At 40.6% G+C, this 11006-nt stretch overlaps 1 protein-coding gene across 1 annotated transcript; it reads left to right on the top strand.

Annotated features, from left to right (window-relative positions):
* Positions 1 to 149: 149 nt before the first annotated feature.
* On the top strand, positions 150 to 9168 carry LOC119727240 (BMP and activin membrane-bound inhibitor homolog). The gene is made up of 4 exons (XM_038199104.1): positions 150 to 906; positions 5967 to 6132; positions 6615 to 6745; positions 7114 to 9168. The coding sequence occupies exons 1-4, from the start codon at positions 825 to 827 to the stop codon at positions 7422 to 7424; spliced, it is 690 nt and encodes a 229-aa protein (XP_038055032.1). The 5' UTR covers positions 150 to 824; the 3' UTR covers positions 7425 to 9168.
* The last annotated feature ends 1838 nt before the right edge of the window (positions 9169 to 11006 follow it).

Here is an 11006-nt window from a genome sequence, read left to right as displayed (position 1 = left end):
TAATGAAGATCGTCCATTTCAAAGTAATGGCCAGGAATGTCACTTCGTCCATAGACGTTTAGACTAAATCGAATAGTACCGGTGTATCTCCGCGGGTTGTAGTAAAGACCGGCCGGCGGCAAGGCATATCATGCTGTTACGTAGCCGTTCTCGCCGTAAGAAACTACCCACCAACATTCCAATTGTATCAATAATATGAATAAAACCGAGAGCGATGTCACTGCTACATGGTAGTCACGTAAATGAAGCTAAACCATTCGCTAGTATTTCCATACGGCGGTAATTTTCTCCTGGACATCAGCAGGATTATTAATTATTCACGTATTGTTCGACTGACGTCGCTAGTCTGCCAGACAAACGGCTTTGTATATGCACTCGGCGTGTACAGACTTCCGTTGGTAACAAATTGGACTTCATACCGAGTCTGATATGATTCGATGTCAGGTCTATTATATGCGGTGTTGATAGATTGTGCAGTTGTGCGGCGTTGAGCACATGGTAAACAGATGTACGTACAGATGTGCTCATATTCCCCCTCTGAATGACATGGAAACACTTCCTTTGCAGATGTGGTCAAGTCGAAGCTTTCTGTGAAACTTGAATTCGACCTTCTTGGGTTTTTCCATAATACGTTTGGTGGACATGTGCAGCTATAATAATATTCATTGTGGAGCAATTGCAGGTAAACACCAGCGCGTGCGTGATAGTCGTTTCACTCCCGACGTCGTCTGTGTTTCTCGGAAGAATTTTCATTCAGAATTTGTTCGAAGTGAAAAGAATTTTCAGCGGGCACTGTGAAGGCAAGAAGTGAAACGGATCTGAAGATGAATTTGGTGCAGATGTGTATTCTGGGACTGTATGTTATGGTGATCACTCTAGTGCAAATGAAGACACACATTACACATGGTGAGTATTTTCTGAGAAATTCTTTGATTTTCAAAACAGTCTGTTGGTGAAGATATTTGTGGTTCGATGACTTTCGAGGATCAGTAACATTTTCAGCACTGCGTCACTGCTAAAACTAAAATTTGACCGTTAATGCTCATGCCCATGTAAGACCTAATAAGTAGCTTTGCTGTTCAGTTGTTATTCTGTTATTTCAGTACATTGAAATAATAATGTTCTATATTGTTTTGTGACGATAATGACGATCCCACCAACGCTTGATTGTTGGTGATCGGCAGAACGTCTACTAGCATTTGGTTCCTAGGCTTGGGACAAGTACATCGCTTGATCCTACACTCAGACGACTGTACTCTTTGTCGAGAGTAGAAACATGAATCAAATTCCCATTTATTTAAATCCAGAAGAAAATATCGACCCGACTCCGTCTGTGGAGTCCTGGCACCGCGTGAGATTGGATGTGTGATAGCAGATCTCGCCTCGAATCCTTTATTTATACCAAAACACAGGAGATTTGTTATAAATCATTAACTTGCAATTCATGAACTGGGAGCTCCCAGATGGACTTTGAAATGCACCCGTCAAAATTATCAAGTTGAGTCGCTCAATTAAATCCTATGATTTACTTGTATTCAATAGTTGTGTCTGCCGTGGTAGGCATATTACTTGCTGTGTACTGATCCCTTATCTGTCCACTGCATTTTCAAAATAGCTTCTCTTTTTTTCCTTGCGCATCGAGGAGTCACTTGTAATTAGCCGACCCGTAACTCATTGAAACACGCTGTTTATTTTGGGGCCCAGCTTTTACCGATTTGTAACCATTCGTGGCGCCTTTTGGTGCATCAGAAAGATTTATCATAAAAACGGTTGTCAGTTATGATAAAACATTTTGTGGTGACAAGCCGACTTTAAAATGGTTTGTTAAAAGCCCGTGCATTCACACGTCTTCGAGACATTGAGGGAAGGGGATTAATGTGAGGGAATAACGGTGCCGCCTTGGATTCTGTTCAACCACATTCACAACCCAGGATTCATTGAGCAATTCCTCAAAATTGAAACGTCTTTTTTAAGACGTTGACATCAAACCCGATGACAAAGAGCAAGGGTGTAACAATAAGGACGTATATTCCTTCAGGCAAAGGACAAGGGAATTGGTGATTGATACACTTAAAGGGGCAAACTTTTCGAGAAAACACTATCCCAGGAACAATACACTAAACGTATTTAATGAGAAGGATTCTCTTTTGTATTGAGTAGGTGGTTCCCACATCAGATGATATAAAGAAGTTCGGTGCCTGTAAGTTGCTGGATTCAGCAATTTCGCATCTTTGAAAGACTAAAGAAACTTGGTATGGATCAAGGCAGAAAACAACTTGAAAAGTGCATCAGTCGGGCCAAATATAACCGCCAGTTTGTTTGGAATAATTCTGGTTGATGTTTACAAAGATAAGATGACCGTGAATGATAATATAAGCATTCCCTGTTCTCCTTGTAAGACGGGGAGAGTTGACTCCACAAAGCTCCTTACCTCCTCAAGACTGCCATCATTGTTTACATTTCCCTCTCTGCTATTTAAGTGCAGTATTTTTACACGGCTTGCCAATTCAAACAAATAGCTCGCATTCTGACCATCCGAAGTGGCGTGTCGGAGTGTAAACGTCTGCGGGATTCTCCCCCAAACATTTCGTAAGTGGCATGATGAAATTGAGCTCATTCCTCAAGTATTTTAGTTACAGGCCGACACGAATAAAAACGTCTTGCCGCTTTTTTTTCAAGTAGGCCTAACATTATCTCCAGACAGCCGCCTGGGGAAACATATATAACTCCCTTCCTTAGTCCAGTTCAATTTCTCCAAGCCCCGCCCCAAGTAGGGGAAATGCATGGAGTCAACAATATTCCCCAAAATCCCCTTCACCACCATGACCTTCAGCACCAGCACCACCTGCACAACCGCACTCACAATCTTCCGACAATCAAGCCTAATTTTCGAAAGTATGACTCTCAAGTTTAATAAAATCTGACCTAAAGTTAAAACAAAATATATCCTACGCACGACCAATGATTCATAGGATTCCACCTGTCGCGAGTAGCACTTTTTTCACATTGGCTGAGGCCCTATATTGAAATCTGCTCGCAGGTGCTAATTTCAGTATTCTCCAAACTGGACTTCACAGGTATACTCGCTGAAGTAATGAATGCCACTTTCAAAGACAATAGAGGGTGTGCTTAATGAAATTTCTGTAGATAATAATATTGTCTGTGTTTCGATGGTAATCATGAAATTTAAAACACAGTTTATACAACATTTCACAATTTTTCAACCGATAATTGTTGCCACAAAAATACCATCTGGCCTTCCGTCTTGGCGTCAGTGAGTCAGCGCGCACCAGGGAGGCTTCGATACCGTGTGTAGCGGTGAAACCACGGCGGGCCTGAATGTCCGTGTCTGGATGACCCCACACCGGGGACATACGGCCATGTGTCGACAGTATGAGAGACGCGTTGGTCGGTATTGGTTGAGAGAATCGGTGTACAGACTAGCCGATAAATTGGAAGAAACAGATTTGGAAAACAGATGTGTTTATTTTGTGTTGGTTTGCCCCGGAAGGGAAGTTTAATTTGTATTTCTTTCTGAAACTACGAGAATGGGTTGGAAAATGCAAATTACATTCGTCATAAGTAACACCGGAAATTGACCGCATTATCCAATTAATTAAAAGAAAACTGCTTTTGGCTTAATCTGAAAAATGTTAAAGACTTATGTTTGAACAAAGGAGGTTATAATTAAATTTCATAATGATATGAGTTGAGTTTCTAGCAGTACATACATGTAAAATAGCTTCATTATGCAATAAAATTATTTGTAAAAATTGAACATGAACGCATTTTAAAGAATCCCTGTAATTAGTATGCTTTGGAGGGTTTACAAAGTCTCAAATTCAAGTAGAAAAAATGTGACTGTTTCTGTCTTGGTAAATGTGTTTCCATTTATAAATAACCACTGAGGCATTTAAATTGCGCTGAATAACATATGATAGGCAGACTTGTTAAAAACTTCACGTAACTACTGTGAAATAATCATTGCCATCCCTAGTTACTGAACCTAGCTGGCATTTACCATCCATGCGTGGTAAAGCAACATGGTCAGTTATTTTAATGCAAATCGTAAGAAAGTACTTTTTGCAAGTTCAAGGATAGGCTTATTAATAGCATCGTGTCGCGGGCTCACAGCACGTATGTCCATAACAAGAGTGTGCGTGGCTTTAAAGGTGCAGTCATCATCATTAATTGTTCAGACAAAACAAGAAGAGATTATGTATGCAATGGTAAAACAAAGGGCCTCGTGAGGATGGGAAACACATCAATATTTAAAGCAGTACATTTCAGCAAACATGCCCTTGGCAGATACGTGTTTCTTTGTTCTGTTATGCGGGAATATTTACAACTCGTTTCCTTTAAGCGTGCACTAACCAACCCAGCAGGTAAATATGACTGTCACTGTCATTGAGTAGCATAGGTTTATGGCCTGCGGTAGAACCCCCCTCTATGCTCGTTATCTCAATCATTTTGTCAAGGTTGGCCTGGGTTTCATTCAGGGATAAAAATGAAGCAAGGAAACTATGAAAATAAGAGGCAGGGTCTGAACACAGTCACAACTGCTGGGCCCAGGTCAGAGCATGTATATTATAGCAGTCTGATGATTATGATCGAGGGCAATGAGTAATGAATAGCAACTAATTTTGAAGAAAAAATAATTGTCAAGCTATTTATTCCAAATTCAATGGTAAGACATTTCGTGTTGAATTTCTCCGAGAACAGCAATCTACAATGCGTGGAATGCTATTTGAAAATTTTAACGAGACATAACTAATTATTTTTGGTCGCTGATGGCGCTCTTTGTTTACAACGGAGCGGTAATGATAATTATTGACAAAATAATCTTAGATTGGAATTTCCAATAGTGAGCAGGGGCTTAGCCAACACCCGTTACCCGCTCCTACACACACATGCTAAAAGTAAACATACATATAGAGAGCAGCATCTGCATTCGCAGAATAAAATGTGCTTCACAATTTATGCATTTTGGCTACGAATACTAAAGTACAGTTCAGGTAGGCAAATCTATTGTCCCGATCAACCTTCATAAAGATACGCAGTAAGTGAGCAATTCGTTCTGCCGTTATTGGACGGGAGACGCTTCGAAATTTAATTCATTAATATCGGGTTGAAGTCCAGGGCCGTAGCTTCCATGTCCTCGCATTCCATGCACCGATGACTCAGCTTCATAAATTGAGAAATAATTGCCCAGATGGAATGGGAATTTTTAGGACCTGCTTGGGATTTTGAGTAGTATTTTGCCAAGCCATTGGCGGCAAATTTAGCAGGAATATCATTTTTCGGTCCATTAAGTTGCGAGAGCTTTATTTGAAGCCCGATTATGACGTTTATTAATTTGTCATTGCTTCATAGTCACCGGTTCCACTTTGGTCTCATTTTTAATTAATTAATTAAATGATTAATTAATTTGATATACGAATGACCTCGACCTCAACTGTATCGGCTGTTTGAAATCGTCAGTCCATAGTAGGACTTCAAGTACCTGATTAGTGTGTACAAGCATGCAAGGAAGTAGGAAAGATACTAATTAAGAGGCTCATTTTCGGTGGATGATGTAATATTATAGAGCAGAAGATTAGATGCAGCGAACTGCGTGAAGTGTTCCTCCCATGAACAAAAAAAGTATCGCAGTTAATCTATTAATGTGTGCAACAGTGTAATTATATACAATGTTGCTTTATGTACATGAAACAAAATATTAAATACATGTTGATGTATTAAAGTTGCAAGATACATTTAAAAAACAAATCGGTTGATACACCTACAGCTCCCCGCAGTCCTCCGAGCCTGCAGTCCTAAGTGAATACCGCCCTCAACGACAACTAGGCTGCACAGAAACTGCCCAAAATGAAGGAGAATTGTGGGGGGGGGAGGTTCACAACGTTGGCTTTATCAGATGAAATTGCTCTATCAAATCTAATATCTCGCCATTTTGTCCATTTCAGGTCAACTTACCTGCGCATGTACGACTCCAGCATGTAACGATACTGGGAGTGTGACGTGTAGCGCTGTGACGTCATGCTACACGCAATATCTTGATCGGCGTGACGGAAGTTCACCAATCACGCGTGGTTGTATCGACGAGAAAACGCCGTTGCTTTGTGAAAACAGGTATATTCCTAGAAGTCATGAAAAATTTAGACGAAATCACTGCAACTTGTCCAATTACTGATATTATGCCCGCTTAGCTCTTTCCAAGGAATCGCCATTAATACTACAGGTTTCAAGTACTGTACTTAAGTTATTACGTACAAATACATTCAACTTGAATGGCCCAAGTCTTCCAGTGCAGCCTCACTTTTAACCCAAAGGAGGGCGCTATGTAGAGAGGATAAACTATTCTGTTTTTGTATCCACTCCAAATAGCGCCCTCCTATTGTGTCAGTCATTTCAAAAAGGCTAAAAGGGACATTGATTGCGCTCACAGCAGTGGCTTAATACAATCAGAGTATTGTATCGCACCTGTGGAATATTAATTGTCACTCATTGGAACACTGGTACTGGAACGATGGTTATCTTTGGCGTATCTCAGACTCGTCTTTCCTTCACGACCTTATCTCACGTGATACGTATTTGTTTTCCTCTTCGTCCAGGAGACCGTTTGTTCACGTGACACCTTGGCCACATCTTCAATGCTGTAAGGAATCGATGTGTAACGCAGATACTGTCATCATAACACCTCCTATGTGGCCGAGGAAAGCTTCACAGAGTACCACAGCCCAAGGTGACATCATACCGACATTAACCCTTACTTCTATGGAGTATACCGAAGTTTTTCTTCGTATTCTGGTTCACGCGCATAGCTTAAGTGTGACATCAACCATAGACAAAGAATAAGATTTATTCTATGCATGTATCTATGGACATCAACGCGCTAACCGGCGCGTGAACCAGAAAAAAAGATGACATCACACTTCGGTACTCTATGGCATTTAATTTCGAAATAACTTTTTGTGCTAACACAAGTGGGAAAAAAAGAAGTGAGAACAAAATTGTCGACTTGCTCTTTTGTACACTGTCTGCTTGAACTTTTTGAAATTGTGATTAAAAGGTTCATGCCTAATTTCCAACTTTTATATTTTGTCTTTTCAGTCTTTCTACGGGACAGTCATCCTCATGAAAATTCGAAGCTACCAGCCCATGACTCTGAACAATACACTGATGACAACTTTCAACATCCAGTAATGGTCATTGTTCTGCCCGTTGTTGCTTTGTGTCTTTTTGTCATCCTGCTCATCGTTGTTATCGTAGTGGTCAGACAATCACGCACACATCACAGAACTGGTGAATCTGGCGCCAATATTCACGCCGCCGGGTTACCCGACAGTCATTGCAGGGGCAAGTTTTATAACACTGGTGACCCGTACATCAGGGAGAAGTTTTTCAACAGCGTACCAGTTTGATGGTTGGTTTCGATTGAATGGCAGGTGCTAGTATGGATTTACCACTTGCTACAGGGTGAAGTGATGGGATTCAACTATTACAGATATTAGGTTGTTTCTTATCGAGTGATTAGTCCTGCCTTAGAGTAGAACTTACAAGGCATCTGATTGGCTCAATTGCAAGATATTTGAAAACGTTAATGTAAACAGAAACGTTGGAAAGAACCTTCAACAAGTGTAGTCGTCTTTGCCATTTGAACAATAGGAGAAGAACGATGGATTTCTCGGCCCGCCTTTTCAAGACCAAGCTTCCAAATCGTAAACTTCATTTAGTTTTAGGCCTAGTTTCAGGTTTCATGTCAGAAGGCCGCACATTTCATGTTGCAGATTTGTCTCTTCAATCATAAAATCCGTTTATGTAGAGGGCTATCACGTACACGTTACACGAATTTGAATACGTTGTATCTCTATCTACATCAGCTTACGATCAGCAGCAATGAACAATTTGTTGTAAGTTATTTTTTTTTCTAATGGACGACCATAATGTCTTGTAAGTAGACAAACATAAATATAATTTTAATAATCAAAAATTGCTATCAACGTTTCTAACTGACACTTGCGATTTGGTGCGCATTATATTTTCAGTGAACTATATATAACCCATATTTAAAAACTCATTATTTTCATAATTATTTATTTCAGCAGGTCAGCATGACCTTCTCCCAATTCCATGATCCCGGGTTCCCTTCATCTATCCTTTCCTACCACCCACCCTTTGCCCCTAGGCTGTCCTCATAATAACCACCAGAGACATTTACTAGAGTCTTGCCTTTTCCAGGATTCATAATTCTCAAGATTCTGTTCCAACGCTTGTCACTCATCGGTCCAATATAGCTAATTATAAGGAGCTAAAAAAAATGGGTTTTCGATAACAAATTTCCTAATCGAATTATTGACAGTTGGGATTCAAACCTTCCCGACAAGATCGGTTATTTTGCTCGCAGTAATTACCATGCATGAGTCACTAATTTATATTTTCTCACCGTGGAACCTGGGTGAGGTGATCAATGAACCTTTTTACACCAATTGAAAACGATGGTTATCACGTTTGCAAGGGAATAAAGTCGTCATTGTAAATAAAAAAAACCTGGGAATTATTTAATTCCTATCAAATTCGCCGACAAACTAGTCAACGCATTATTTTTAAAATAAGACTTTTTCGCAATATTTGTGAGTCAGCTGTTTTTCCAATCACACAGGTCAATATTTTACTCACTTATACAATGATTACTTGATGTCAAGAGGTTCAACCTTCCTCATGAAATCCCTCTTCAGGAAGCCGAGACACGTAGTGTGACTGCAAACGCTTTCGGGCTCATTTCCCCATTCATGTACACCTCATGTTTGCAAGTGTCTTTTCTTCCTCACTTTGGGTGTCTGGTTAGTATGACTTTTGACGGACAACGGATGTTATGGATTATAAACATGTGTGAAGAGAAGATAGCTCAAAGTTTTCTTAAATAAAATCCATAGACCGACCATTCATATTCTGTTGTAAATGAGTATCAGCAACCCATTATTTCATTCTCTTTTGGCAACAGAGATCCTTTGAGGGTCCTTTGAAAGTGTGATGACTGTTTGAAGGTTTAGTGTGGTAGGTAAATATTTGGGAAAATTGCAAAACACGCACACACTTTACCAAGTGAATGTGGCACAAAAAGGACTTTCTTCTAAAGGTAAACTGAGCACGGTTTGTGATATGATGTCACGGTGGAAATGAATAAGTTGATCTAATCGAGCACGTGCAGGAACCAGATAAACGATTTGAAATATTCCATGCACGCCTCGAGCTGTGAGACCCATGGGGGCGCCATTCACCGTCCCTACTGTTAATCAACATCCATCAATTTCAAAATGTTATAAACTATTTGACCTTTTTTTTATATATATATCATCTGAGCATAGCATGACGGAAAAATGAGGCATCCCAGGGGTCAAAAGGTCAACTTTAAGTAAAACCAGCTTAGATGTCACGAATCTTATAATCAAACGTTTCCTATCCAAATCCACATTTATGTCTATAGCCAAGCTGGTATCTATGGAACAGGGCATTGTGGGAGTTTGGGAAAAAGCTCAATGAAATTTTAACCCCACGTTTGCAGCCTTTTCTATGGAGAATAGGAACAGCGCCCTCTCTTGATCCGAAGATTGTGCTGAAGTCGAGAAATACTCTTTTGTAGAGCAAACAAATCTTTTAAAATGTATGTTTATAATTATTTATGAAAGCGATTACTGGCCTGTGCTAAGCATGACGCGTCAGGAAAAGATTCTACCATAGCTGTTCTCGGTTTGACCTAAAAGTGGAGAGCGATGTGTTTGGGGGGGGGTGCAATTTTTGTAATCAATATCAATTTGTTTTTTACGTCTTGATTCGCAAGTTCCTGCAAAATAATGAATGTTCATTTCTTGTGTTCTGATGGGGAATGTTTGCCTGGCCGTTTTCAAGTGTACGATCCGGAACTGTGCGCTAAAATAGTTCTCAGGGCGCCGCTAACTCGTTGCTCTAGAGTTCAGGGGAATACTCCAAATAGAAACAAATCTTGGCCCAAATGGAGCCGAACCTTCCTCAGCTGTTGACCAGATTGGCCCTCTGGGAGGATTTATGGAAGCCAAAAAATTACAACTTCTTCCTTTGAAGGGTAGGTTGCTTATTTGTATGTGTGCTTGAGCAGAATGAGAACGGAAGAAGGTAGTTCGTCTGTCTTACATTTACTAACAGCAGGAATAAACACAATAATTGAAAATGATGTGAATTCATTTGCCAGAATTGTAACTCAACATACATAACCTGCTACGCCAGATTGAATGGTACGCGCATCTCAAGAATGGTACGCGAGGCGCGTACGCGAACGCCGGACACACACTCAAAGATGAAGCTGAAATACAGTCCAAGCTTCGACTACATGGGCGCGTGCGCGTTGATTCATGTGGGACATTACATACACAGTCCCAGGGGTTAAGATCGCGCAAGGCATGATGGGAACCAACATGACGCAGCAAGATCGTACACATGAAAACGAGGTTGCTATGACAGTCCTCGCATTGATATCTAGTTCGTAAGTGACTGCGTCATCGCACGCACCACTCATTACAATATCGCCCATTGGCTAAACTCTCCAGTTGCAATTACTTCCGGTTCCATTGGTTCCAATACTATATACCTTGAGCAAAACGCAAGGTTAAGTTGAAACGACGTCATACTTACGAATCAGATAGGGCTTACGTCTGAACTAGTCTGAACTAGTATGAACTAGTCTGAGTATCAGCCGTTGCGTTGTCCAACAGATTCCTCTCCGTAACCAAAGTCTGGTATGTGAGAAATGCAACCTCGCGCGCCAGCCAATCGGAGTCGACTTTAGAAATTGTGATGATCATTTCGATCAGAAATGTGGACTGAGCTGTTGACTGGTCAGTTTGGCAACCATTATTTCGTAATACACACAACAACGAGTTACCGAAGACCCGATAGAAGCTGCCCTCTGATTGGTCAGAATCTCGAGGTCAAGACGCAGTCTTGTTTTGTATAATTAATCGCCAAATCTG

Source organism: Patiria miniata, unplaced genomic scaffold, assembly GCF_015706575.1.
Source record: "Patiria miniata isolate m_02_andy unplaced genomic scaffold, ASM1570657v1 HiC_scaffold_20, whole genome shotgun sequence".
NCBI lineage: Eukaryota > Metazoa > Echinodermata > Asteroidea > Valvatida > Asterinidae > Patiria > Patiria miniata.
This window is presented reverse-complemented; position numbering and strand designations above follow the sequence as displayed.

Coding starts and splice junctions, on each gene's coding strand:
- LOC119727240 (XM_038199104.1), top strand. CDS start 825: ATGAATTTGGTGCAGATGTGTATTCTGGGACTGTATGTTATGGTGATC. Junction 907..5,966: donor GAAGACACACATTACACATG/GTGAGTATTTTC, acceptor TGTCCATTTCAG/GTCAACTTACCTGCGCATGT. Junction 6,746..7,113: donor ACAGAGTACCACAGCCCAAG/GTGACATCATAC, acceptor TTGTCTTTTCAG/TCTTTCTACGGGACAGTCAT.